This window comes from Podarcis liolepis (assembly GCF_965112155.1).
Source record: "Podarcis liolepis genome assembly, chromosome: 13".
Classification (NCBI taxonomy): Eukaryota; Metazoa; Chordata; class Lepidosauria; order Squamata; family Lacertidae; genus Podarcis; species Podarcis liolepis.
The window spans coordinates 4,038,795-4,066,716 of record NC_139573.1 but is presented as its reverse complement, the minus strand read 5'-3'; the positions used below and the strand labels follow the sequence as shown (position 1 = coordinate 4,066,716).

Here is a 27,922-nt window from a genome sequence, read left to right as displayed (position 1 = left end):
CCTAGATTCATAGAGTTGGAAGAGACCACAAGGGCCATCGAGTCCAACCCCCTGCCAAGCAGGAAACACCATCAGAGCACTCCTGACATATGGTTGTCAAGCCTCTGCTTAAAGACCTCCAAAGTAGGAGACTCCATCACACTCCTTGGCAGCAAATTCCACTGTCAAACAGCTCTTACTGTCAGGAAGTTCTTCCTAATGTTTAGGTGGAATCTTCTTTCTTGTAGTTTGGATCCATTGCTCCGTGTCCGCTTCTCTGGAGCAGCAGAAAACAACCTTTCTCCCTCCTCTATGTGACATCCTTTTATATATTTGAACATGGCTATCATATCACCCCTTCACCTCCTCTTCTCCAGGCTAAACATGCCCAGCTCCCTTAGCCGTTCCTCATAAGGCATCGTTTCCAGGCCTTTGACCATTTTGCTTGCCCTCCTCTGGACACGTTCCAGTTTGTCCGTGTCCTTCTTGAACTGTGGTGCCCAGAACTGGACACAGTACTCCAGGTGAGGTCTGACCAGAGCAGAATACAGTGGCACTATTACTTCCCTTGATCTAGATGCTATACTCCTATTGATGCAGCCCAGAATTGCATTGGCTTTTTTAGCTGCCGCGTCACACAGTTGGCTCATGTCAAGTTTGTGGTCAACCAAGACTCCTAGATCCTTTTCACATGTACTGCTCTCAGCCAGGTGTCCCCCATCTTGTATTTGTGCCTCTCATTTTTTTTGCCCAAGTGCAATACTTTACATTTCTCCCTGTTACATTTCCAAGTGCAATACTTTACATTTCTTCCTAGCGCAGCAGCATCCCCTTTCCGAAGTGGGCATCCGCAATGGGCCTTCCCGGTGTCTAGCTGTCAACTTTCCCCTTTTCTTGCGAGGAATCCTATTCGGAATAAGGGAATTTCCCTTTTTTTAAAAAAGGGAAAAGTTGACAGCTATGTGGACCCGGGGGTAGACTGCGCCCAGCCTTGGAGGCTCGCCCTTCCGGCCACCGCAGGTCCAGATCCCGCCCCAAGCCGAGGATCGCTCTGCGCCTTGCTTTCCCTCCGCGCGGGATTTGCACCCGATCCCCACAAGATGCTCAGCCGGATCAACCTGCTCTCGGCCGTCGCCACTGCGCCTGCGCGCCCTCGCCACCCACCGACACCTCCATAGCGAAGCCCTTTCGGGAGCAGGAGAGAGGCGGGGGGCGTGGCTTCCCGACCCGGGCCCCGCCCCCTTCGAATCCTGCAACATTGTAGCCGCTCACGCGGAGGCTCCCGGCTTCCCCCCTCCCCCGGTAGGAACGAAACGGCGGTGGGGGGGGGAGGAAAGGGGGGGTGTTCTCTGGGAGGGGGAGCCCCCAAAAGAAGATCACCCCATGTTTCATTTATTTATTTTAAATTGGGCGGCGGGGGAGGTGTCCCTATAGGACTCTGGATTGGGCGGGGATTCCAGCAGGTTTTTTTTTGGGGGGGGGTGATCAGGAATTCTTATGGGGGGAAGTACCAGGAGGCCTGTAAGCCCCCCCTAAAAAAAAACCTGGGTCGTCTTCTTATCATGCGATTTCACGTAATTTTGTTTCCAAATGCGCCCCCCCCCATGGAAAACGTTTATTTAGAGGTCGCGCTTTTCTGCAAGGCGCCTGGCTCTCCAAAATGCCCCCCCCCCGTTAGTGGAGACACTATTGGGAATTAAGACCCCTATTATTATAATCATCATTATTATTAACCTTGCACCGATTTATCAGCTCTGTGTGTGTCTCTTTGCAAATCCCTTTCTGTGGTTTCCCCATCTCTCTTCCCCCATCGCTTCCTCTCCTCTCTCTCCACCTTGAAAGCTCTTTCTAAAAGCACCCCCCCTTCCCCAGATCGCTGACACCTCCCTCTAGGATCCAGGGAACCCCCCCATGGCCCACCTGTTTGAAGAAGGCCGGGAAAAAGGTTTTCTGGGAGCAGACTGAGGGGTGAGTAGCTCCCAGGTGGAATACAGGTAGCAAAGGCATCCAGGAATTTCCACTTTCTCAGGTGGATCTGCAGACCCCCAAGGGGTTTGCAGGGGAAGAGAAAACCCAGCAGCGTTAGGGTCTGGAATTCTGCTGGTGGGTGGCGGCAGACTCTGCACGTGCTCAGAGGTACCCTGGTTTTTGCATATTTATTTATTTGGCGGCAGGCACGGTTTTCGCTGCTCTCCGTTCTATCCTCACGACAACCCTGTGAAGTAAGTGGGGCTGAGAGGCTGGCCCAAGGTCATTTTTGGAGGGATTTGAATTCTCGTCTTCCTGGTCCTATTCTGACACGCTAAACCCAGATGGGATTACCTACTGGGTGCTAAGAGGCATGGCGGGCTAGTCTCAGTGGATCAAGTTCATCAGCTTTGTTCAGTTGAACTAAATGGCTCCAACAGGACTGGAATAAATATGCAATTAATTGTGTACTGTTTTGGATTTTATTGTTATCTGCCTTAGTGGGTCAAGCAAGCCACTGTTCTGAACAATGCTTTTTTGTAGGGTAGGGGGGCCACTGGGGGTGACCGGAAAAGTCCGCGACCAGAAGGAGGTGGAGTATCAGGAAGAATAGATGGAATTTAAAAACTATTTAGCTAAATATGTTAAGATACAGTGGTGCCTCGCAAGACGAAAGAATCCGTTCTGTGATTCTCTTCGTCTAGCGGTTTTTTCGTCTTGCGAAGCAAGCCCATTGAAGGATTAGCGGATTAGCGCTTTTAGTGGCTTATCTGCTGATCGGATCAGCTGATAAGCGGCTTAGCAAAGGGGAGGGGAGGAAAAAAACCCAGCAGGAACTCGCAAGACATTTTCGTCTTGCGAAGCAAGCCCATAGGAAATTCGTTTTGCAAAGCACCTCCAAAACAGAAAACTCTTTCGTCTAGCGAGTTTTCCGTCTTGCGAGGCATTCGTCTTGCGGGGCACCACTGTAACTCAATTGGAAAATCTTCCAAATAATAGATAGGCTTAGTATTTAAATATGTAAGGATAAGACTTAAGATGTTTAAAGCTAAATTAGAAAGAATGAAAGATGTTAAGTCATCAAGTTAATGTTTTGAGAAAATCGATTTGGAAAACTGTTAAAATGATATAGAATGAAATTCAACCAAGGGGATTTGAGGAAGTCACTTAATAATGCTACCAAGATTTAAACAGGATGTATGTATGTTTGTTTGTATGTTTGTTTGTTTGTTTTGAATTTTTGAAAATTAATTAAAAAAATTGGAAAAAAACAAAACAAAAGTTTGGTAACTACTGCTCTAACCACTGCACCACATTGCCTCTCTTGCATGTGGGAATCTAGAGATCAGATGCTTCCCAGTCCTTCTAATGATGCCTGGGGGGGAGCAGAAAATAATTTAATCTCGTGCCAGGAAAAAGTTGGGTGGGTGTTACTGGAAGAAGCGGCTTGAGCAATAATTAGGAAATCTAAGCTTCAGTCATAATTAGGGTTTTCTTTTCCCCCGGACCGTCTCCCTCGCTCCCCAAACAGGATCCATGTTGGGCCCGGTCGTGGTTCACCCTGAAGCCCCGGACGGAGGCTGGGGGTGGATTATCGTCCTCTCGGCCTTCCTCCAATCCGCGTTGGTCTTTGGCGTGATCCGTTCCTTCGGCGTCTTCTTTGTGGAGTTTGTGACGTACTTTGATGAGCTGTCCGGGCGGATCTCCTGGATCACCTCGATTGGGATCGCGGTGCAGCAGTTTGCGAGTGAGTGGAGTGGCGGCGGGGGTGTGTGTGTGTGGGACACATGCTATGGGCTGCCTGCCTGCGCTCAGCGCGAAATCCTTGCCCCACATGCGCTGGGAAACCGCCTTCCGCGTCCTTCCTCGCCATTGGCCGGGGTGCTGTGACGTCACAGAAGCACTCGCGAACATTCTGCAGCTCAGGCAGAAGGACTGAAAAATCAGAAACTGGTCCTAATATATCTATTAAAAATAAATATTATAATAATTAATACATGGTGCTATGGGGGGGGTCTGCTCCATATTTCTGAATTGCAATGGGGTTGGGACAGATGACCCTTTGGGTCCCACTCCTTCCAACCCTGCCAACCAATTCTGTGGTTCTAATAGCCCATAGCAGCGCCGGGTGCGAATTCCTGTTCAGAACTGGGGAAGGAAGATTCTGCTCCTTGCATCAGCAATGCAGTGACCGGCATCCCTTTCTCTTCCTTGGCAGGTCCGGTGGGCAGCGCTTTGAGCTCTCGCTATGGGGCCCGCCCTGTCGTCATGGCCGGCGGGTTTTTCTCGGGCCTGGGCTTCCTGCTGGCCTCCTTTGCCACCTGCCTGGCTCACCTGTACCTCTGCATCGGACTCCTCTCAGGTGCGTCGAAACTGCGCGACCTGCGTTGCTATCGTTTGCAAGAAACCAATCTTTCAGTGTGGACTTTGGAACTCCTTGCCTCTTGACACCAGGCAAGGTCCCTTCAAAGTGCTCTTTTCGGCACCTGCTAAAAACACCTCCAGCGGTGCAATGGGTCTCTGGCTGTTAACCTTGAGCCCACCCAAGGGGCAGGATTCTTGCATTGCAGGGGGTTGGACTAGATGACCCTCAGGGGTCCCTTCCAACTCTACATTTCTCATTGCTTAAGCAAGGCCTGTCCCCGATGCTTACAAAGCCGATGCAATTTTAAATCTTTTTTTAAAGCATTTTTTTCAACTTTTCAAAAGTCCTTCATTTTTCCTATTGATCAATTTATTGTTTGATCATTTTTGCAAACCACCTTGGGGTCTTTAAACGATCAAACAGCATCTACATGTCATGAAATAACAAATAATCAACGTACAAATCCGCTTGCCCCCCAAACTATCCACTCTTGTCGGAGTTTTACCCTGCAAGATGTTAGTTTTCCATCTTTTTGCTTGACGGGCATAATTATTATTTTTTTGCTCAATATAGATCTCAATATATTTATTTGGCGGTCCTTTTTTTTTTAGCAAAGGCTGAGGTAACAGAGAGATGAGGGGAGGAGAGCGTTGGTGGGCGAGAGCCAGTCTTTGAAGAAAATGGCCGTCATTTTTAAAGGCAGCCTCCTCCGAGCCAATGCCCTCCAGATGTTTCGAACCACAGCAGATACCCTCCAGATGTTTCGGTCCAAAATGTTTCGGTCCGAAACATCTGGAGGGCACCAGGCCAGAGAAGGAGAAGCCATATATCCAAGGGGATACTTGGATATCTAAGGAAGAAGCAAAGTTACGCTCTGGTTCAAGATGGCTGCCGTTCCCCTGAGGAAATAGCCATGATACACAATGGGTTATTTGTTCATTTTAGATTTATGTTTTGGTTTTGCAAACTCCTTTTTTCTCTTCCAATTTTTTTCATTAATTTTCCAAATTTATAACAAACAGATAAGAAAAAGAAAATCCAAACAAACAAACATTTATCCTGATTATAATAATTCCACTTTTGTTAACATTGTTAGGTGACTTCCTCAAATCCCCCTGGCTGAGTTTCCATATAAATCATTGCAACAGTTTTCCAAAACTATTTTCCCATAAAATTTACTTGGTCAATAAACATCTTACTTTCTTTTCATTTTTAACTTTAACATAATATTTTGCACATCACATTTTCAAATCCTAGGCCTGTTTTGGTACTCGAAAGTAATTCTAATTATATTATCTTAAGATATTTAGCTAAATAGTCTTTGAATTTCTTCCACTCCTCTTGGTGCTCATCCTCCCTCCGGTCACAGATTTTTCTGGCTAGCTCCGAAAAGTCCATCATCTTCATCTGCCATTCCTCCACTGTTGGGACTTCTTGTAATTTCCAATTTTTGGCCAGCAAAATTCTAGCAGCTGTTGTGGCATACAAAAACATATTTTCTGAGTAATTCCAAACCTATTATTCCAAGTAGAAAGGCTTCTGGTTTCTTAATAAATGTATATTTCAACATTTTATCCCCAATTCATTGTATATCTTTTCCCAGAAGTCTTGCACCTTGGGGCAGCTCCACCACATATGATAAAAAGTACCTTCTTTTTCTTTCCATTTCCAACATAGGTTATCGGTCTTATGGTAAATCTTTGCTAATTTTACAGGGGTTAAGTACCATCGATACATCATTTTCATGTTTTCTTTTAATGCAGTACATGCAGTGAACTTAACCCCTTTCCTCCACAACCTTTCCCAGTCTTCAGACATTATATTATGTCCGACATCTCTTGCCCAATCTATCACCACAGATTTAATTTGTTCTTCCTTTGTATGCCGCTCCAACATGGTTTTGCAAACTTTAGCAAACATGGACATAGTTTGAGTTAAAATTCCTGAGGGCGGCTAGCTGAGGGAAGGGTTAGGCCTCATTTTAGCTTAATGGTTGCCATCAATTTGATTTTAATTAATTTTTATAATGAAATGTTTTTTAGAATGTTGCACTATTTTATTGTTCCAGTTACAGATAGGTAGCCGTGTTGGTCTGCCATAGTCAAAATAAAAAAATTCCTTCCAGTAGCACCTTAAAGACCAACTAAAGTTAGTTCTTGGTATGAGCTTTCGTGTGCAAGCACACTTCAATCTCCCAGGACATTCTATACAAGATCTCAAAGTAGCTGTTTTACTACAAAGGAATTTCAGAAATAGACTGGAAAGAGAAGCTGCTGAATTGCAACTCATTACCAAACTTAAAACCATGGAGAGACCTGGTCTGAACAGAGACATTGGATTCTTATCTCATTATACATGACTAAGCCATTTTTCACCTTCTCACCCCTTTTCCTGTAAGACCTATTGCAGTCGTTAAGAGTCGTCAACAGGCTCATCTCAGCTACCTGCCAATCTCCCATTCCCACCACCCTTCTGAGTTATACCCCTCCCCACCTTCTCACTATATAGAAGGATCTGGCAACTTCTGTTTCAGTGTATCTGAAGAAGTGTGCATGCACACGAAAGCTCATACCAAGAACTAACTTAGTTGGTCTTTAAGGTGCTACTGGAAGGTATTTTATTGTTGTTAGCCGCCCTGAGCCCGGCTTCGGCTGGGGAGGGCGGGATAGAAATAAAATTATTTACTACTACTATTATTATTATTATTATTATTATTATTATTATTATTATTATTATTCCCCTCATGGAAGGCCGCCATCTTGAAAAAGCCACCTATGGCATCTCATTTTTGCCTATGGCAATGGTTGGGCGCAAGGATGGAGAAGGAGCTGCCAGCTTATGGCCAGTGGCGTAGCGTGGGGGGTGCAGGGGGGGCCGGCCGCACCAGGCGCAACATCTGGGGGTTAGGGTTAGGGGGCGCAAATCCACGGGTTAGGGGGCGCAAATTACTTGCCTTGCCCCGGGTGCTGACAACCCACCCTACGCCACTGCTTATGGCTGCCTCACTGGGGAATCATGACAACAGGATGCTGAGCTAGCATAGCTGTCAACTTACAGATTTGAAAATAAGGGACCTGCAGCCTCACCTGTTCCAGGCACTCCTTTCTTCCTGTCCTCCTGCAGTCTGACTACTCATGCTGGTAGCTTCGAGAACACTGTCCAACCAACTTTGTAACCAGAGGTTCAACTGAATAGAATCTGAATCACATGCACCACAAGGCCTATGCAGCCTCAACTTAAGATGGCTCCCCGGCCTGGCTTTGCACTGCAAAGTTTGCAGCAGCACGTGCAACAAAATGGTGTCCAGCATTCAAAAACCCCCTCAGCTTGCATTAACTAGCCACACACAAGGCATGCAAGCTCCACCCCCCAGTCGTTCTTAGACTTCTTATTGGGGAAGCAACACAGCCAAGCAACACAGTTGGAGCGTCCCTCCTCCCTGGCCGGCAGGGAGGGAGGGAGAGGAGCTGCTTCCTTTGAAATTTAAGGGACATCATTTAAGGGACATCCATCAGTAAGGGACAGCAGCGGGACATGGCGCTGGAATAAGGGACTGTCCCTTCAAATAAGGGACACTTGACAGCTATGTGAGCTAGACAGGCGCCATTTTGGCTTGATCCCGGCAGCCATTTTTGGCCTGATCCTTCTGTTCTTTGGGGGATCTCCGTGCCTCCCTTTCTGCGTTTCGTTCTGGTCGCCTCGCCTCAGAAAGGGTATCGAGTCGAGTTGGGGGAAAGGAAGGGTCCAGAAATGTTTATAGAAAAGATGGAGATTGCAGCTAGAGAAAAGCTTTTTTCCAGCAGGCTCTTTATTGATTGATTTGATTTGTATATTGCCCTTCCTCTGTTGATCTCAGGGCAGTTCAATAAAAAAAGAAAAACACAAAATGCACGATAAAAACAAGAACAGGAAACGCAAGCCAATAAACCTCCCACAAACATGTTTAAAAAAGGGTATAAGATGTTAACCAGCCCAAGGCCTCGTTGAAGAGGGAATGTTTTTGCCTGGTGCCCAAAGGTGTATAATGAAGGCACCAGGCGAGCCTCGCTGAGAGGAACATCCCACAAATGGGGAGCCACCACCAAAAAGGCCTGTTCTCGTGTTGCCACCCTCCTGTGAAAGAGACACACAAAGATGGGTCGTGGGTGCCGATCTCAGGGTCCGGGTCGATTCATAGGTCCTTGAGTTATTGGGGTAGTTCCCTTGGGGAGGGCATGAGGCTCTTCATCTCACGGCTGCGGGTTTGAGTCCCACGCTGGGCGAAACGATTCCGGGGTTGCGCTAGATGACCCTCGGGGGTCCCGTCCAACTCTGCGATTCCATTTTAAAGCTCCACAGGCACAAAACCAGCACTTTGGGACTTTCTTGTTTCTACAACTAATCCAGAGTGCGGCAGCCAGACTGGTGACTGGGAGCGGCCACCGAGACCATTTAACACTGGTTCTGAAAGACCTACACTGGCTCCCAGTACGTTTCCGAGCACAATTCAAAGTGTTGGTGCTGAGCTTGAAAGCCCTAAATGGCCTCAAAAGCCCAGTAGACCTGAAGGAGCATCTCCACCCCCATTGTTCTGCCCGGACACTGAGGTCCAGCGCCGAGGGCCTTCTGGCGGTTCCCTCGCTGCAAGAAGCCAAGTTACAGGGAACCAGGCAGAGGGCCTTCTCGGTGGTGGCACCCGCCCTGTGGAACGCCCTCCCACCAGATGTCAAAGAGAAAAACAACTATCTGACTTCTAGAAGACATCTGAAGGCAGCCCTGTTTAGGGAAGCTTTTAATGTTTAATAGGTTATTGTATTTTAGTGTTTTGTTGGAAGCCGCTGGTGTTAAGTTGTGGGTGAACATATCAGACGACACAGCTATTCTTCAAACAGCTCTTATTTATTCACAGGCCAGAACGGAACTGAACTGAAGGGTTCAGTCAGCCTGCTTATATAGAGCTCCAGTACAACATAACTGTAACAATTTTCTAAAAGTATCCAATCAGTGAACGTCACTTTCAATCCCTTATTTGCATAACTATCTACAGTATCCCCCTGCTGGCCCAGGGTGAGAACTTCAGAACATAACAGCTGGGGAAACCCAGCCAGATGGGCGGGGTATGAATATTATTATTATTATTCTTATCTCGACAGGTTTCGGCTGGGCCCTGGTCTTCACGCCCTCCCTGGCGTCGGTTGCCCGGTACTTCAAGCGCCGCCGGACGCTGGCCACCAGCCTGGCCTTGACGGGCGTGGGCCTCTCGTCCTTCGCCTTCTCGCCGCTCTTCCAGCTCCTGGTGGACACCTACGCCTGGCGAGGGGCCCTCCTCATCGTGGCGGGCATGTCCTTCAACCTGGTGGTCTGCGGGGCCCTCATCCGCCCCATCACCCTCAAAGAAGACCTGCCCGGTCCGGCGGGCCACGGCACGAGAGGGACGTGCTGGTCGCGATTCTCCTCCCTCTTCGGCCTCCACCTCCTGGGCCACTTCGCCTTCATGAGGTTCGTCCTGGCCGTCACCCTGGTCAACACGGGCTACTTCGTCCCCTACGTCCACCTGGTGGCCCGCGCCAGGGAGCTGGGCTTCGATGAGTACCAGGCGGCCTTCCTCATGTCGCTGGCGGCCGTGGCCGACCTGTGCGGTCGCCTCTTCTCCGGCTGGCTGGCCAACTGCCGCGGCTGCCGCCTGGCCCGCATCCTGGTGGCCTGGACCTTCCTGACCGGCGTGGCCTTGGTGGCCGTCCCATGGGGCCGCGACTACCCGCTGTTGGTGGCCATTAGCCTCTGCTACGGCTTCTGCTCGGGGGCCCTGACGCCCGTCGTCTTCTCCATCATCCCAGAGATCGTGGGCATCGCCAATATCTTCAGCTCCATGGGGCTGCTGCAGATGATCGAGAGCATTGGGGGGCTGCTGGGGGCGCCCCTTTCTGGTAGGTGGTGCCATTTATCACATTTATTTGCCCGCCGCGTAGGCGGTTTGAATCCCCACAATGGACTGAGCTCCCGTTGCTCAGTCCCTGCTCCTGCCCACCTAGCAGTTCGAAAGCACACCAGCGCAAGTAGATAAATAGGTACCGCTCCGGCGGGAAGGTAAACGGCGTTTCCGTGCGCTGCTCTGGTTCGCCCGAAGCGGCTTGGTCATGCTGGCCACATGACCCGGAAGCTGTACGCCGGCTCCTTCAGCCAATAAAGCGAGATGAGTGCCGCAACCCCAGAGTCGGCCTCAAACTCTCGAACCGCCGATCTTCTGATCGGCAAGCCCTAGGCTCTGTGGTTTAACCCACAGCGCCACCCGCGTCCCTTAAACGAGCCTTTTAGCTCCTCACAAATAATTGGTTCCATGCCGGGCCTTTATATAAAGCAGGTTTGCAGCTTCCGGAATTGGAACTGGGTTAAGAGGTGTGTGTGGCTGAACATGTTCCAAATAAATTTTTGTCTCTGCAGGGAGGCGAAGCGGGTTTCCTACGCAGTTTGGTTCCCAGCTCAAGGAGCGAGATAGGAACACAGGAATGGCCCTCTGTCAGGGGGCCCGCTTACCTCAGTGGGGCCTGCGCCAGCGGGTAGCCAACACGGTTCCATCCAGGTGCCGTCGTACTACAACTCCCATCATCCACGAGAAATCAGCTCAGCTGACTCAGGATGATGGGAGCTGTAGTCCAACAACGTCCAGGTGGGGGGCACCGGGGCTGAAGAACTTTGCAATAGAGCAGCCTTTCCCAAACTTGAGTCCCCAGATGTCATTGGACTACAGCTCCCATCATCCTTGACCACTGACCTTTCTGGCAGGGGCTGATGGGAGTTGTAGTGCATGACTAGCAGCGGTTCACCAAAAGTCTCTCCAAGGCCTACCTTGATATGAACCTGGGAGTATCTGCCTCTAAACCAGCGGTTCTCAACCTGTGGGTCCCCAGATGTTGTTGGACTACAACTCCCATCATCCCTGACCACTGGTCATGCTGGCTAGGTGTGATGGGAGTTGTAGTCCAACAACATCTGGGGACCCACAGGTTGAGGAACACTGCTCTAAACAGCCCTTTCTGGGCAAAGTGATGGCACTGCCAGTTATTATGTTCTAGGTGTGTCTTGAGGCTTATGTTCTAGGTGTGTCTTGAGGCTTATGTTCTAGGTGTGTCTTGAGGGTTATGTTCTAGGTGTGTCTTGAGGGCTATGTTCTAGGTGTGTCTTGAGGGTTATGTTCTAGGTGTGTCTTGAGGGTTATGTTCTAGACTGCCCTTCCCCAATCTCATACCCTTCAGGCGTTTGGGACCTCACCTCTTCCCGTCTGTGACCACTGGCTGGGGCTGACAGGAACTGCAGTGCAAAACATCTGGAGGGCACTAGGTTGAGACAGACTGTTCTAGGTTGTTCTAGGTCACTCTTCCTTTCTCTTCCAGGTTGGCTGAGGGACGCAACGGGGGACTACGTTGCTTCTTTCTTAGCGGCCGGGTCGTTCATGTTCGCCGGAAGCCTCGTCCTGATGACTCTGCCCAACTTCTCCAGCTGCCTTGCCCCGGCGTCTGTGCCAGAACCCAGTGCCAAGATGGAAGCTGGCGAGGGTACTCTCTTGGCATCAGCAACTGCTCCCGTGGGGGTCCTCTCTCCCCACGACTGCCACCCTTACAAGGTCATGCCTGAGACAGAGGAGCCGCTGACCAAGAGCTGATCACCCAAGGCCAGCCTTTCCCAGCCAGGTGTTGCTAGACTACAATGCCCATCATCCTTGACTGTTGGCTAAGCTGGCTGTGGATGGTGGGAGTTGTAGTCCAACATCTGTGCGGTGGGCAAAGGTTAAAGAACAAGAATGGGGAACCTGAGGCCCTCCATACCTTGCTATACTACAGCTCCCATCATCCCTGGCTGTTAACTGTGGGTGATGGGCGTTGTAGTCCAACAATACCCAGAGGAGCACATTGGCTACTCCAGGACTAGAGAGAATAACCTTGTTGGGACCGGCGTGGGGTGAGAAGGTTTGGGTGGCATCTTCAAACCATGCATTTAAAGCGAAAAGTAATAATCCTGGGAGTTGTAGTTTGTTAAGGGTGCTGGGAACTGTAGTTCTGTGTGGTGTGCCGATGAAGAGGAGCTGGTTTTCTTGTTGTGGAAGCTGGTATTTGCCTTGCCTGTGCCTTAACTAACTCACCACCGTTCCTCTGAGCCGCCCGCAGAGGTAGGACCAGGTGCGTGAAAACAGACTCGCTCCAGCAACCGAACGTGGAGGCGAACTTTGGACCGCCGGTTTCCCCAGAGCAATGCCTTCTGTAAACTTTTACGAGGCTCCTCTCTCGATGCCCATGCAAGTGACTCAGTACCCCCCGGAAAAGCCCCTCGTAGCATTTGAACATTCCAGGACGCTCGTAGGGGAGGGACTTCAGTATCCCATAACCCGGTCAGTCCGCAGACCTCTGAAATAGTAAACGCCGACCCCTTAACACCCTCCGTTTGGCTAGCAGAGCCGCCGTCTCTCGTAGCATCATCCCCTCTCCCTTCACGCAATCGTGGGGTCAATTTTGCAACTTTCCGCAAGGGAGGACGGATCAGAGCGTCCATTGTAAACTCTGAAATGTGACTCCTTCCCCACCCCGTTCAACTGAGGATTAAAAACGTGACGTTTTGACGGAACTGTTTTCTGCAGTCTGCGGCCGTATTTGTTCTCAATTTATTAATTTGGTCATTCCGGCAGTTTGTGAAAATAAAATCCGCAGCGAAAATGGCATGAGCTGTTCATCTGATCACCTCTTGCGAGGAGGGGGTGGCTAATCTTGGGGGGGCTTTCCAGATGTTCTCAAACTCTCACCTGTGGCCACATGTTGGGGGAGTCAGGGTCCAACATCTGGAGGGTCTGCAAGTTAGCCACCCACTGTTATAAGTGTTTGCGGGGAGTGGGGTTAGTGAGTGACCCTTGAGCCCTTTCATTTTGTTTGGGAAACATACCGTATTTTTCACTCTATAAGAAATCTCCTGGCAGAATTAGACTGATCCTTGAAATTCATAAAAGGTAACTGAGGTATAATGAAAAATCACAAGAAACAGGTAACTGCGGTATAATGTATATACCGTATTTTTCGCTCTATAAGACGCACCAGACCACAAGATGCACCTAGTTTTTGGAGGACGAAAACAAGAAATAAAATATTCTGAATCTCAGAAGCCAGAACAGCAAGAGGGATCACTGCGCAGTGAAAGCAGCAGTCCCTCTTGCTGTTCTGGCTTCTGGGATAGCCGCGCAGCCTGCATTCGCTTCATAAGACGCACACACATTTCCCCTTACTTTTTAGGAGGGAAAAAGTGAGTCATATAGAGCAAAAAATACGGTAGTTTGGGAATTTGGTTCTGAATCTGGTGCCTTCTGATGGTTGCAAACCACAAATCCCATTAGCCCTTGCCCATTGCAGCTATCTAAAACATCAGGTTGGCAAAGACTGCCCTAAGGGAATACATTATTTTATTGTATTTATTTATTTAAAAAATAGGCTACTATTTCATTTAAAAACAACAAAGTGGTTTAAAACACAAATGCATTGCAGCATAGCTAGCAACTTTTCCCTTTCCTTGCAAGGAATCCTATTCGGTATAAGGGAATTTCCCTTAAAAAAAGGGGGAAGTTGGCAGCTATGAATTGCAGGGGGTTGGGCTAGATGACCGTTGGGCCCCCTCCCGACGCTACAATTCTAGGAAAACCGTACAGCAAAGACACATATATGTATAAAGTAAAAAAACAGGCACCAGTTAACCCTTGTGGAAGCCGTATTCTTCATTGCCTGCGTAGGCCTGGTCAAATTTTCAGCAGGCATTTAAAAGTTGGAACAGTGCTGTTGAATCTAGTGGCAGAGAGTTCCACAGGACCCAAAGTCTCCGTTCAGTTCTCGAAGGAGCGTCGCCAACTCTGTTTCTGAATAGGTAGAGTTTGGAGAGTCTCAAAAGGGTCCCCCAGCCCAATCCCAGCAATGTAAACAAGATCTTTTGCTGTTTTTTGGCTGCAAATACATATGTCGAAAACAGCTGGAGGGCACCGGGTTCCCTACCTCTGCTCTAGAGAGCTGGAAGAGGGAAGGCAAGGATGATCTCAGGCAAATTCGGCAAGCAGCTGACCTCGAAGCCACCTGGTGGACTTTGAGGCCTTTGGGTGCGCTGGGCCCCTCGCCACGGGCCAGAATCTCACCCTTTGGAACTTGTTTTTCCCCTCTGCAATAAAATCATTATCCTTTAAGCCAGAAAGCTTGCAGCCGGCGAGGGGAGAGGAATTGGGCTGGCTCAACACTTTCACCCATAAGTTTCCCAGTCCTAAATTTGCATGGAAAACAAACGAGAGGAAAAAGGGACAGGAAGCAAAAAAAAAAAAAATATTAAGGCAGTTATTTACTTATTGCATTTATATCCCACCTTTTGTGGGAGCTCAAGGTGGCAGGTACGTGGTTCTCCCCCAGCCCCTTCATTTATTCCGCACAACAACCCTGTAAGGCAGACCAGGCTGAGAGCCTAAGGGCCCCCAGGGAGCTTCATGGGGAATTTAAACCCTGGTCTCCCAAGTTCCACTCTAACCACTGCACCGCACTGCCTAGGCAGTGAATGAGCCCAATGGGACTCTCAGAATGGTACAGTTGGAAGGGACCCCCCCCAAAGGCCTTCCAGCCCACCCCCGCCCCGGCAAGGCAGGAACCACTGGTAAGTGGGTAAAGGTAAAGGGACCCCGGACCATTAGGTCCAGTCGTGACCGACTCTGGGGTTGCGGCGCTCATCTCGCTTTATTGGCCGAGGGAGCTGGCATACAGCTTCCGGGTCATGTGGTCAGCAGGACTAAGCCGCTTCTTGCGAACCAGAGCAGCACATGGAAATGCCATTTACCTTCCCGCCGGAGTGGTACCTATTTATCTACTTGCACTTTGATGTGCTTTCGAACTGCTAGGTTGGCAGGAGCAGGGACCGAGCAACGGGAGCTCGCCCCGTCGTGGGGATTCGAACCGCCGACCTTCTTCCACACGACCTTCCGCCGTGTTCCATTCTGAGCAACCTGTGGAGGGCCGGGTGCCAGCGGTGGGCATGGCCAGAGGTGAAAGTGGGTGGAGCAACTGGTGCAAATTTACCTTTGTGATGGAAGCTGGTTTTATGCATAGACAAATTCTAGTCTCCGTCCTCCGTATAGGCAGAAGGCAAGATCATAAGACACAACCCAGCCAGATGAAAACATTTGAGGTTTGTGTGAAGCAACGGGTGTTGCCTGGGGGGAGGATTTTGAGGGCCAGAAAGAGCTGGAGGGCCACACTTGGCCGCCTCCCCGGACCTTAGGTTCATTCACTCTCTTGCAAACTCTCTCTAAGTTTATTCGCTCTCTTGCAAGACTCAACTGATCTGTGGCTCTTTTTGCAAATTTTCCATGGGTGGTGCTGTGGGTTAAACCATAGAGCCTAGGACTTGCCGATCAGAAGGTCGGCGGTTCAAATCCCCGCAATGGGGTGACCTCCCTTTGCTCGGTCCCTGCTCCTGCCAACCTACCAGTTCGAAAGCACATCAAAGTGCAAGTAGATAAATAGGTACCGCTCCGGTGGGAAGGTAAACAGCGTTTCCGTGCGCTGCTCTGGTTCGCCAGAAGCAGCTTAGTCATGCTGGCCACGTGACCCGGAAGCCGTACGCCGGCTGCCTTGGCCAGTAAAGCGAGATGAGCGCCGCAACCCCAGAGTCGGCCATGACTGGACCTAATGGTCAGGGGTCCCTTTACCTTTACCTTCAACTTTCAAGTCGGCTGTCAACTTCATAGCTGCCTTGCTGATGACATCACTAATGGGGAAATTAACAGACTTTCTGGCTCCTTGGCAAAATCTGCAGGCCAGGCCTGGGGAACACGACCCTAAGATTTGGGGGTGAGGGCGAACAGCATCCCAAAATGGGAGAGAGGGTGTTAAAGTCCGGATTCTGGGAAGCTAATGACCGCCTTGCCACAAAACGGCTTAGGTCACTGTGCTTTTTAGACCCTAAAAGGCTGACGCACACACTTTGGACAAAAGATATCTTTAGTCCATTCTCCAGCGGCAGAGTATAATAACCCGTGTCCTCGACTGACTCACTCTCCTCTGAACGGAAAGATAGCAACACCTCTCTCTGGCGAAGGACGGTACTGGAAATTTCAACCCCATGGCTCACAATTTGCTGCCTCTAGCTAACTGTGTTTAGATAAGATAATTTATTACGGTTGGAGACCAGCTTATAAAACACACTTGGGGGTATAGTGACAGAAGTAAAACAGACAATTAAAACAAAGTACAATAAATTTAGAAACAATTACAGATAGGTAGCCGTCTTGGTCTGCCATAGTCAAAATAAAGAAATTCCTTCCAGTAGCACCTTAAAGACCAACTAAGTTAGTTCTTGGTATGAGCTTTCGTGTGCATGCACACTTCTTCAGATACACTGAAACAGAAGTTGCCAGATCCTTCTATATAGTGAAAAGGTGGGGAGGGGTATTACTCAGAAGGGTGGTGGGAAGAAGGGTGGTGGGTATTACTCAGAAGGGTGGTTACCAAACTTAAAACCATGGAGAGACCTGGTCTGAACAAAGACATTGGATTCTTATCTCATTATACATGACTAAGCCATTTTTCACCTTCTCACCCCTTGCCTTTTCCTGTAAGACCTATTGCAGTCGTTAAGAGTCGTCAACAGGCTCATCTCAGCTATCTGCCAATCTCCCATTCCCACCACCCTTCTGAGTAATACCCCTCCCCACCTTCTCACTATATAGAAGGATCTGGCAACTTCTGTTTCAGTGTATCTGAAGAAGTGTGCATGCACACGAAAGCTCATACCAAGAACTAACTTAGTTGGTCTTTAAGGTGCTACTGGAAGGAATTTCTTTATTTAGAAACAATGTACAACAATAAACTATCCCAGGGAGTTGACTCAGAGTCACCCATGGAACCAAATTTGGGGATTTTCACGCCGAACTATTTTGAGTTGGGCAATGGTCTGCGCCTACAGATGTGTACACAGAAACTGGCGACCATCCAGGTCATCTTCTGATCTTTGCCTAACAGGAAAAGGTCACATTTTTGCTTTTGCGGGAGGTCGGTGAGCGTCACCAGTGGGGATCCATGATCTTACTACATGCCTCTTCATAAAAGGGACATCTAAGAACAAGTGTTTTGGGCTTCCTATCTCTCCCAATGGACAGGTGCAAAGTCTCTGAGCATACGGGACTTTTCTACAGGTAACAGTGTTTTTCTTTAATTTGTATACCGCCTTTAATCCGTAGAGCTCCGGGTGGTGAAAAGACAAAATAAAAAGGCAACGAACAAGCGAACAAACCCATACCCCCCCCCCCGCCAGTGGCGTAGCGTGGGTTGTCAGCACCTGGGGCAAGGCAAGTAATTTGCGCCCCCTAACCCATGGATTTGCGCCCCCTAATCTGTGGATTTGCGCCCCCTAACCCTAACCCCCAGATGTTGCGCCCGGTGCGGCCAGCCCCCCGGAACCCCCCACGCTACGCCACTGCCCCCCGCACTCGAAACCACATTTAAAAGGACATTCCCACATTGCAGGATGACTCCCAGGGTCCCTTCTTAAATTCTATGATTCTATGATAGATTCTATGATAGGCCTGGTTGAAGAGGAATGTGTATCATGTGTTCTGTAAAGCATTCAGATAAAACAGCTGTTGGTGGTGAAATTTGGTGCCCTGCTGTCAACTTTTCAAGTTTCTTTTTTCCCCCTCTTCACAATAATATTTATTGTTTTCAACACATAAACATAACAAAAAAGAAAGAATTAACGATAACAAAGGGAAAAGAATGAAACGGGGGGAAAGAAAGAGAAAAAAGAATATAAAACATACAATACAACAGAGCATCACTTGACTAACACTTAATTAATTAAGATCCATCTTCCTAAACTTATTATTTGGCTTCCTCAAATCTCTTCCATCTGAATTTCTTAGTAATTATATATAGCAGTTTCCAATATCATTATTTCATAAACCATACCAGTCATAATCATATTTCCTAACTTTTCATTTCGTACATTTTCTTATTTATATACCGTATTTTGCGCCCCATAAGACGCACCTAGTTTTTTGGGGGGGAAATAAAGGGAAAAAAATTTATTCCCCCCCCCCCAGGTGCGGGGCTGGAAGAACCAGGTCGGGGAACAGTGGGAAGGCACGCTCTGCCTCCCCGCTGTCCCCCGAGCTTGTGGGGCTGGCGATGGGGAGAAGTGCACCAGTCCTGGGAGGGCAGGCAGCTCTGTGCCGCCATCCCGAGCGGGGCGGGACTTAGCGCCCCACTCGGGATGGCGGCGCAGAGCTGCGCTGGTCCGAGGACCGCAGGCAGCTCTGCAGGGCCACCGGGAGCGGGGCGGAGCTTCTCCCCCGGCTCCCGGTGGCCGGGCAGAGCTGCGCTGGTCCCAGGACCGCAGGCAGCTCTGCACGGCCACCGGGAGTGGGGCGGAGCTTCGCCCCCGGCTCCCAGTGGCCGGGCAGAGCTGCGCTGGTCCCAGGACCGCAGGCAGCTCTGCGCAGCCCCCGGGAGCGGGGTCAGAGCTTCTCCCCCGGCTCCCGGTGGCCGCGCAGAGCTGCGCTGGTCCCGGGATTGCAGGCAGCTCTGCGCAACCCTCGAGCTGGTCTCCCGAGGGTTGCGCAGAGCTTCCTGAAGCCTGGAGAGCGAGACGGTCTCCATGCTTCAGCGAAAGCCTGCATTCGCCCCATAAGACGCAGGCACATTTCCCCTTCATTTTTGGAGGGGAAAAAGTGCGTCTTATGGGGTGAAAAATACGGTATTTAATCCCAATTTAATCCTAGGCCTAATTGATTCTTTCAAGTGATTACACATCTGTCAGGGGTTCAGAGACAGAGGCACAGGTGAGGGGGGAGACGGAGAGCGATGAGGAAGAATCCCAGGACAGTGAGGAAGAGGATGACAATGACTTGAGGTCTTCCATGAGTCTCTCAAGTGAATCGGAGGATTCCCAGGAGGGGGCGCCCCTAGTCAGGACAAGGGGGGTCACAGGGGGGACCTGCCAGGAGCAGGGAAGCAGCAGGGAAACCCCGAGCGGGAGTGGGAGATCGGGGCCGGCTTCCCAGCAGGAACGAAGTGAAGAGAGGGGAGTTCCCAGTGTGACACACGGAGCGGAGCAGGAAAGAGACAGGGGAAGGAGATCGGGGCAGGACGTCCTGCCGGAAGAGGCGGAGAGTAGTACAGGGAGTAGTGTAAGTGTCAAGAGGAAGGTCAGGGGTAGCGAACGCGCGCCAAGTTCAAATGTGGAGGCGCGCGGAAATGGAGAAAGCCCGGAGGAGGAGCCTGGCCCCAAAGCACGAAGGAGGGGGGAACAGGCATCTGAGGAATCCGCTTCAGGAGAGAGCAGGAGGGAAGGAACCCAGGGGGGCAGAAAGACCCTGCGGAAAAGGAAAGACAGGAAGAGGTGGTCTAGCACAAGCCTCTTAAGCTGGTGTAGAGGCGGGACCGACTCAGAGGGGACTTCAAATGTCTAAGGTTAAGAGACGCGGGGCTGCACGCCTCGGTTGTGGAACCATTAATGAACTGCAATAAACATCCTTGTATATAAGAAGAGCTTGGCGTTGGTCTTTTGTGAGCTGAGACCTGAGGCAGCCTCTGACAACATCTTTACTATTACAATATTTATTCAAATAGTCTTTGAATTTCTTCCAATCTTCTTGGTGTTCCTCTTCTTTCTGGTCGGGGATTCTCTCTTTTTTTTTTTAATGATATTTATTAAAGTTTCAAAAAAGGTTACAAAAATAAGAAAAAGAAAAAAAATACAAAGGCCTCTGGTTTCTTCAGGAAGGTATATTTAAATACCTTTTTCATTTCATTATAGATCATCTCCCAGAAAGCCTTAATCCTTGGGCACGTCCACCAAAGGTGAAAGAATGTACCTTCAGTTTTTTTGCATTTCCAACATTTATTATCGGGCAAATGATAAATTTTTGCAAGCTTGACTGGGGTCATGTACCACCTGTATATCATTTTCATAATATTCTCTCTTAAGGCATTGCATGCCGTAAACGTCATACCTGTGGTCCATAACTGTTCCCAGTCAGCCATCATTATGTTATGTCCAACATCTTGTGCCCATTTAATCCTAGCAGATTTCACCGTTTCATCCTGTGTATTCCATTTCAACAGCAAGTTATACATCTTTGACAAAATCTTAGTTTTGGGTTCTAACAGTTCTGTGTCTAATTTTGATTTTTCCACCTGGAAGCCAACTGGTCGGGGATTCTCCCGGTGAGATCAGCCAGCTCCATAAACTCCATCATCTTCACAACTTTCCAAGTTTCTAGACCTCAAGGGGGCAGGACCTGAGGAGTCCTGAGGCTGACACGCCTGATTCATGAAGCTGACACGCCTGATTCAGACGATTCAGACTATGGCCTCCTAAGTAAACATTTGCTCGATGCTGCTTCCTGGGATATTTGAAAATCAAAGATGACGCAGGAATACCGTGATTGGTGTTTTCATTCTCAAACAGCAGCTGCAGAGATTCAGTTAATTTACACACACAACTGCGCAGAGGAAAACATGGACACTTTGGACTGCAATTCCCATCATTTGCCCCCCGCCTCATGCACAATAATACCCAGATTCTCAACATTTTTTTAATAAAAGAGCAAGTTTTTAGTTTCTGTAGAACCTGAGAAATAAGGCAAAATCTGCAGGTACTATTTTCAGGGTTTTTTTCTGCTGAGAAATGGGGCTGCTCCATCTTTTCAGTGTTTTATTCACTTCCCCCTCTCCTGGAAACAACAACAACAACAATTTATTATTTAGTTGTTTTTCTCTTTGACATCTTGTGGGAGGGCGTTCCACAGGGCGGATGCCACCACCGAGAAGGCCCTCTGCCTGGTTCCCTGTAACCTCACTTCTCGCAGGGAGGGAACCGCCAGAAGGCCCTCGGCGCTGGATCTCAGTGTCCGGGCTGAACGATGGGGGTGGAGACGCTCCTTCGGGTCTAGTGGGCCTTTGAGGCCATTTAGGGCTTTCAAGGTCAGCACCAACACTTTGAATTGTGCTCGGAAACGTACTGGGAGCCAATGTAGGTCCTTATGTGGTCTCGGCGGCCACTCCCAGTCACCAGTCTGGCTGCCGCATTCTGGATTAGTTGTAGTTTCTGGGTCACCTTCAAAGGTAGCCCCACGGAGAGCGCATTGCAGTAGTCCAAGCAAGAGATAACTAGAGCATGCACCACTCTGGCAGGAAAAATTCCTGCAGCTGCCATCCATTCGTGAAGGCAGCCATCTAAAAAAAATACCCAAAGGGCTGTCGCGAGGAAGATGGAGCTAGCTTGTTTTCCCCTGCTATGGGAGGCAGGATCCAAACCAACGGACTCAAATTGTAAGAAAGGCCAATCCGACTTAACATTAGGAAGATGGTAGGAGCTGTTTGACTTCTTCTTCTTCTTCTTCTTCTTCTTCTTCTTCTTCTTCTTCTTATTATTATTATTATTATTATTATTATTATATTTATACCCCGCCCATCTGGCTGGGCTTCCCCAGCCACTCTGGGCGGCTTCCCAAAAAATATTAAAATACTGTAATACATCAAACATTAAAAGCTTCCCTAAACAGGGCTGCCTTCAGATGTCTTCTAAAAGTCTGGTAGTTGTTGTTCTCTTTGACATCTGACGGGAGGGCGTTCCACAGGGAGGGCGCCACCACCGAGAAGGCCCTCTGCCTGGTTCCCTGTAACTTGGCTTCTCGCAGGGAGGGAACTGCCAGAAGGCCCTCGGAGCTGGACCTCAGTGTCCGGGCAGAACGATGGGGGTGGAGACGCTCCTTCAGATATACTGGACCGAGGCCATTCCCTTCAAACTACAATTTCTAGGATTCTATGACCCCGGAAGGTGGTGGGCTCTCCTTTTCTGGATTTTAAACAGAGGTTAGATGACAATACGATAATCTTTATTGTCATTGTCCCAAACAGAACAACGAAATTGAAAAAATCTGCATCAGGCATTCAAAAACTAACAAGCCTGCTATCCCAGCCTGGTTAACCCCCTAAAAGCTCTGATACTCCATAATTAAATGCAATATACTCCCACAGAGACTACCTCATGCTGCATTTAAAACCCCAATCACATTTGGATAAAAACTGTTTCTCAGGTGGCTAGTCCTAGTCTTTATAACGCTATGAACATCTGTCAGGGACTCTTTAAGCCTCTGCGTCTAATGTGTACATAATATTACAGTATTTAAAGTGTGTGGGGGTTATTAAAAAAAAACCTTTCTTTTTCACCAAAGAGCACACGAGAATTACACAAGACCAATAAAACCAAGATATTCCCTGCTTGCAGGCTCCATTCTTTGGTTATTAAAGGCTAATAAACCTGTCACCATTACAGGGGCCCTGCTATCAACAAACGGTTTCGACATTATCTATTATGCACCCTCTGTTGGCATTTGACGATGAATTTAACTAACTCGCCCTGCCAGGGAGGAGAAAATGGTTTTGATTTATCCTTATAAATGCAACCGAAGTTAATTTAGAGTTAGGAATGAACTCGTGATTTCGATTTAGCTGCTTTCGAACCAGACAGTGGCTTGTAATTTTGACCTGAGCAGGCTATGGTTTGTTAAAGCCCCGAGGGATAGTTTTCTCGTTGCAAAATAGACAGCCTTTGCCAACCTGGTGCCCGCTGGATGTTTCGGACTACAATTCCCACCATCCCCAGCCAGCACATCCGTCATGGATGATGGGAGTTATAGTCTGGCGAGCACCAGGTTGACAAAGGCTGCTCTACGTCAGTGCTCTTCATTCTTGAGTCCCCAGACGTCCTTGAACGAACTACAACTCCCATCATCTGTGACAATTATTATTATATTTATATCCTACTTTTTCTCCTGACTCAAGGTGGCTTACAGCTAAAACAGAAACGGGGAGGGAAGCGATAATTAAAAATCAATTATTAAACATTAATAGAAAATATCATAGAATTGTAGATTTTGAAGGAACCCATAGGCCATCTAGTCCAACCCCCTGAAAAGCAGCAAATTGTGCGATCTATTGAAAAACAGAGATCATTAAAATAAAAACAGTGCCAGCCCTTTCCTTAAAAGCAATTGTCTTAGCTAACTCAGAATGGTCGGGAGTTGTAGTCCATAATTTCTGGAGGGCAATGATTTCTCGAAGCCAGTGTTTTTCTTCCTGGGGTTTCTGGATGTTGTCAGACTACAACTCCCATCATCCACGACAATTGGCAAAGCTGACTCTGGACGATGGGTGCTGTAGTCCAACATATCTGGCGGGCTGCTCTAAGCCGAAAGCTGATTGCGGATGTCGCTCCCTTGTTGCCGGGCAACTTACGGCCCGTACGTGTTGCCCACCCAAAATCCTCAGGTAAAGATGACAGGAAGAGTTAGAGGTCTGACAAAACAGAGAGTCTATAAGGAACGGAGAATATATAAAGAATATTTTAAAAACTATGGTGTAAACAGAAATCTCCTGGCAGAATTAGACTGATCCTTGAAATTCATAAAAGGTAACTGAGGTATAATGAAAAATCACAAGAAACAGGTAACTGCGGTATAATGTATATACCGTATTTTTCGCTCTATAAGACGCACCAGACCACAAGACGCACCTAGTTTTTGGAGGAGGAAAACAAGAAATAAAATATTCTGAATCTCAGAAGCCAGAACAGCAACAGGGATCGCTGCGCAGTGAAAGCAGCAACCCCTCTTGCTGTTCTGGCTTCTGGGATAGCTGCACAGCCTGCATTCACTCCATAAGACGCACACACATTTCCCCTTACTTTTGAGGAGGGGAAAAGTGAGTCTTATAGAGCAAAAAATACGGTAACAGATAAAGTACAATGAGAATAATTGGAGGTCGTTTTAAATGTTTGCAGCACTTTTTATTTCTAATTGTGTGAATAATCATTGCATTAACAAAATGCTTAATGTTGAGGAATTCCATAATCACGTATGTTTTTTTCCACTTCTCTTTTCCTTGATTTTTATACACTTGTCCTTATCTTGCATTTTCCTTTTCTTTCTTTCTTATGTTGTAAGCTTGCAATGCCAAATACTGCATGGATGTGTTCATTTTAACTCAATAAAGATTGACTAAAAAACCCCCACAAATTCCTCGGGCTCCCAGGAATTTTCAAAGGAAAACGCTTCCAAGGAGGTCCGAGTCCTGGATTTGGACGCAGCCCAAGTCCGTACACCCAAATCACTCAGATCTCAGCGCACAGACGTTGGCAACCTCATCGATTCTGGTGTCTGGAAAAACAGAGTTGCACAAATGAAGAAGTCTATTGGGTGAGGAGTGAAGATGATTTAAGGACACAGGCAGAGGAGACTTTGTCCTGGCCGAGACGGTGCCTCTGGGGTGAAGCCCAGATTCTCCGCCAGATTCTTGAAAGCCCCAGATTTCTTGGAAGGGTGAGGACAGAAAAACTCCAGTCCACAATTTCATCCCCTGCGGCTGTGCTGGCCGGGACAACGCCTCCCGGTGGAAGGGTGAGTAAAGGTAAAGGGACCCCTGACCATTAGGTCCAGTCGTGGCCGACTCTGGGGTTGTGGCGCTCATCTCGCTTTACTTGCCGAGGGAGCTGGCGTACAGCTTCCAGGTCATGTGGCCAGCAGGACTAAGCCGTTTCTGGCGAACCAGAGCAGCGCACGGAAACGCCGTTTACCTTCCCGCCGGAGCAGTACCTATTTATCTACTTGCACTTTGAGGTGCTTTGGAACTGCTAGGTTGGCAGGAGCAGGGACCGAGCAACGGGAGCTCACCCCGTCGCGGGGATTCAAACCGCCGACCTTCTGATTGGCAAGTCCTAGGCTCTGTGGTTTAACCCACAGCACCACCCATGTCCCTTGCAAATGGCTTTAGATACCTCTTTAAAAGGTAAAGGTAAAGGGACCCCTGACCGTTAAGTCCAGTTGCGGATGACTCATCTGGCTTTACTGGCCGAGGGAGCCGGCGTTTGTCCGCAGTTTTTCCGGGTCATATGGCCAGCATGACTAAGCCGCTTCTGGCGAACCAGAGCAGCGCACGGAAACGCCGTTTACCTTCCCGCCGGAGCGGTACCTATATATCAACTTGCACTTTGAGGTGCTTTTGAACTGCTAGGTGGGCAGGAGCAGGGACCGAGCAACGGGAGCTCACCCCGTCGCGGGGATTCGAACTGCCGGCCTTCTGATTGGCAAGTCCTAGGAGCAGGAGAAGAAGTACAGCTGGAGCCCTGGAGAGATCAGCTGCGTGGTTAATTTTATCAGGCGTATAGTTTGATTTCTGTGCTTTTCCGGTGGTGGGGAGTGTGCATTTGTGGTTCTTTTCTGCAAGGGTACTACAGCAACAGAAGTGCATTATCAACAGATCTATGTTGGACACGTCATTCTACTTTATTAGCTGTTTTGCAATGAGAGGCAGTGTGGCGCAGTGGTTAGAGCATCAGATGGGGTCGGCAAGGTTTACCTCGCCTGGGCCGGTTCACTCCAGCGGAGATCCCTCTGTGGGCCGGATCACAGCCGCGATTTCCAACGTCTGCGTCTGCACAGGCGCAATTTCCAGCGCTGCGGAAGTGAGTCCCTGTGCTGCGCTGCACCACTTTAGCACAGCGCGCGGGGACTCACTGAGCAGGCGGCTTGGTTCAGGGCCGGTTAAATGACTCCCGTGGGCCACTTGTGGCCCATGGGCCTTAGGTTGCCTGCCCCTGGACTAGGGCCTGGGAGACCTGGGTTCGAATCCCCACTATACCCATGAAACTGACTGAGTGACATTTCAGGTCGAGCGCTGCTTCTCTGCCTAGTCAAACTCACAGGGATTAAGTGAGGAAGGGAAAGCCAGGCATTTGAGCCCTCCTTGGAGTAAAAAAAAAGGGGTGGAATATAAATGCAAAGAATAATTGCAATAAATTAAAATGATTTCCCCTAGAGAAAAGGTGAGTAAGAAGTGATGGAAGGTTATAAAACAATACATGGCATTATGAAAGTGGATAGAAGGGGAGGGGGGAATTATCCCTCTCTCCTAATGCTGGGAATCATGGATGTCCCACGAAGCTCCCTGTTGGCAGATTCAGGAAAGGCAAAATAAAGCCCTTCTTCACGCAGTGCTTAGTTAATCTGTGGAACTCCCTGCCACCGCTCTAGAAGGCTTTAAAAGAGGATTGGACAAATTCATGTAGGAGAATCATAGTAAAGGTAAAGGTAAAGGGACCGCTGACCATCAGGTCTAGTCGTGGCCGACTCTGGGGTTGCGACGCTCATCTCGTTTTATTGGCCGAGGGAGCCGGCATACAGCTTCCAGGTCATGTGGCCAGCAGGACTAAGCCGCTTCTGGCACACCAGAGCAGCGCACGGAAATGCCGTTTACCTTCCCGCCGGAGCGGTACCTACTTATCTACTTGCACTTTGAGGTGCTTTCGAACTGCTAGGTTGGCAGGAGCTGGGACCGAGCAATGGGAGCTCACCCCGCCGCAGGGATTTGAACCGCTGACCATCTAATCGGCAAGTCCTAGGCTCTGTGGTTTAACCCACAGCGCCACCCGCGTCCCACAGGGGAATCGTAGAACTGTAGAATTAGAAGAGGGCGCATCCAGTCTAACCCCCTGCAATACAGGAATATGAAGTCTGGATCGAACCCGCAACCTCGGCATCATCAGCCCCACGCTCTAATCAACTGAGCTATCCAGGGGGCCATTTGATGGCTACTACCCAGAATGGCTACGCTCTGCCTCCATGGTTGGAGGAAGCCAAGCTTTTGAATCCCAGTTGCTGGAAGCTGCAGGAGGCAAGAGAATTGGTCCTGTGTTCGAATCCTGATGGTGGGCTTCCCACAAAAAGCATCTGGGTGGACAGTATGCCGGATCCAGCAGCCAAGTTCTGCTATTCTTAGACAGAGCTGGATTTAGGTTTGATGAGGCTCTAAGCTACTGAAGGTAACGGGACCCTTTATATGTCAACAAAAAATTGTCGCTTTTTTGTGTTGAATTGTGAATTGTGCACAGGTGGCACTGTGGTCTAAACCACAGAGCCTAGGGCTTTCCGATCGGAAAGTCGGTGGTTTGAATCCCTGCGACGGGCTGAGCTCCCGTTGCTCGGTCCCTGCTCCTGCCAACCTAGCAGTTCGAAAGCACGTCAAAGTGCAAGTAGATCAATAGGTACCGCTCTGGCGGGAAGGTAAACGGTGTTTCCATGCGCTGCTCTGGTTCGCCAAAAGCGGCTTAGTCCTGCTGGCCACATGACATGGAAGCTGTACGCCGGGTCCCTCGGCCAGTAAAGCGAGATGAGCGCTGCAACCCCAGAGTCATCCACGACTGGACCGAACGGTCTGGGGACCCTTTACCTTTACCTATATGCTATATGGTAATTTATGGACCTAATAGGTATCTAAAGCCATTTGCACATAACAAAATGGGAGCCTACACAACACAAAACACTCTTGCTGTATGTAGGTTTTATTTTATTTGTTTTTAATCTTATATTTTGGAAATGTACATCCAGTTTTTCCCCCCTTTAATTTTTTTGCCCCCCCCCCAAGATACTGGGGCCATAAGCTAGAGCTCGTTTACCTTACACATAAATCGGGCACTGTTCTTATGCACAGTAACTCGCCACCAATTTAATTCTCTCTCTCTTTCCATTCTCTCATTTCTTTTCAAAGACCCCTCACCTCTGCAAAGGAAGAG

The 27,922-nt window shown here is 48.9% G+C and overlaps 1 protein-coding gene and 1 long non-coding RNA gene across 4 annotated transcripts in view; one reads left to right on the top strand and one right to left on the bottom strand.

Annotated features, from left to right (window-relative positions):
• The window catches only part of LOC310692270, a 71,122-nt gene that overhangs the window by 14,563 nt on the left and 28,637 nt on the right, over window positions 1-27,922 (bottom strand). The gene's annotated exons all lie outside the window — the stretch shown is intronic.
• On the top strand, window positions 1,159-12,999 carry LOC310692129 (monocarboxylate transporter 13-like). Of its 3 annotated transcripts, none has more exons than XM_083472725.1 (6): window positions 1,159-1,281; window positions 1,852-1,947; window positions 3,479-3,694; window positions 4,166-4,309; window positions 9,445-10,218; window positions 11,683-12,999. In XM_083472725.1, exons 3-6 carry the CDS (start codon window positions 3,484-3,486, stop codon window positions 11,949-11,951), a joined length of 1,398 nt encoding a protein of 465 aa, XP_083328851.1. In that variant the 5' UTR covers window positions 1,159-1,281; window positions 1,852-1,947; window positions 3,479-3,483; the 3' UTR covers window positions 11,952-12,999. The 3 variants fall into 3 exon arrangements, with proteins under 3 accessions (XP_083328851.1, XP_083328853.1, XP_083328852.1); XM_083472727.1 differs by having other exon boundaries at window positions 1,209-1,281; window positions 1,822-1,947; XM_083472726.1 differs by lacking the exon at window positions 1,159-1,281 and having other exon boundaries at window positions 1,452-1,947.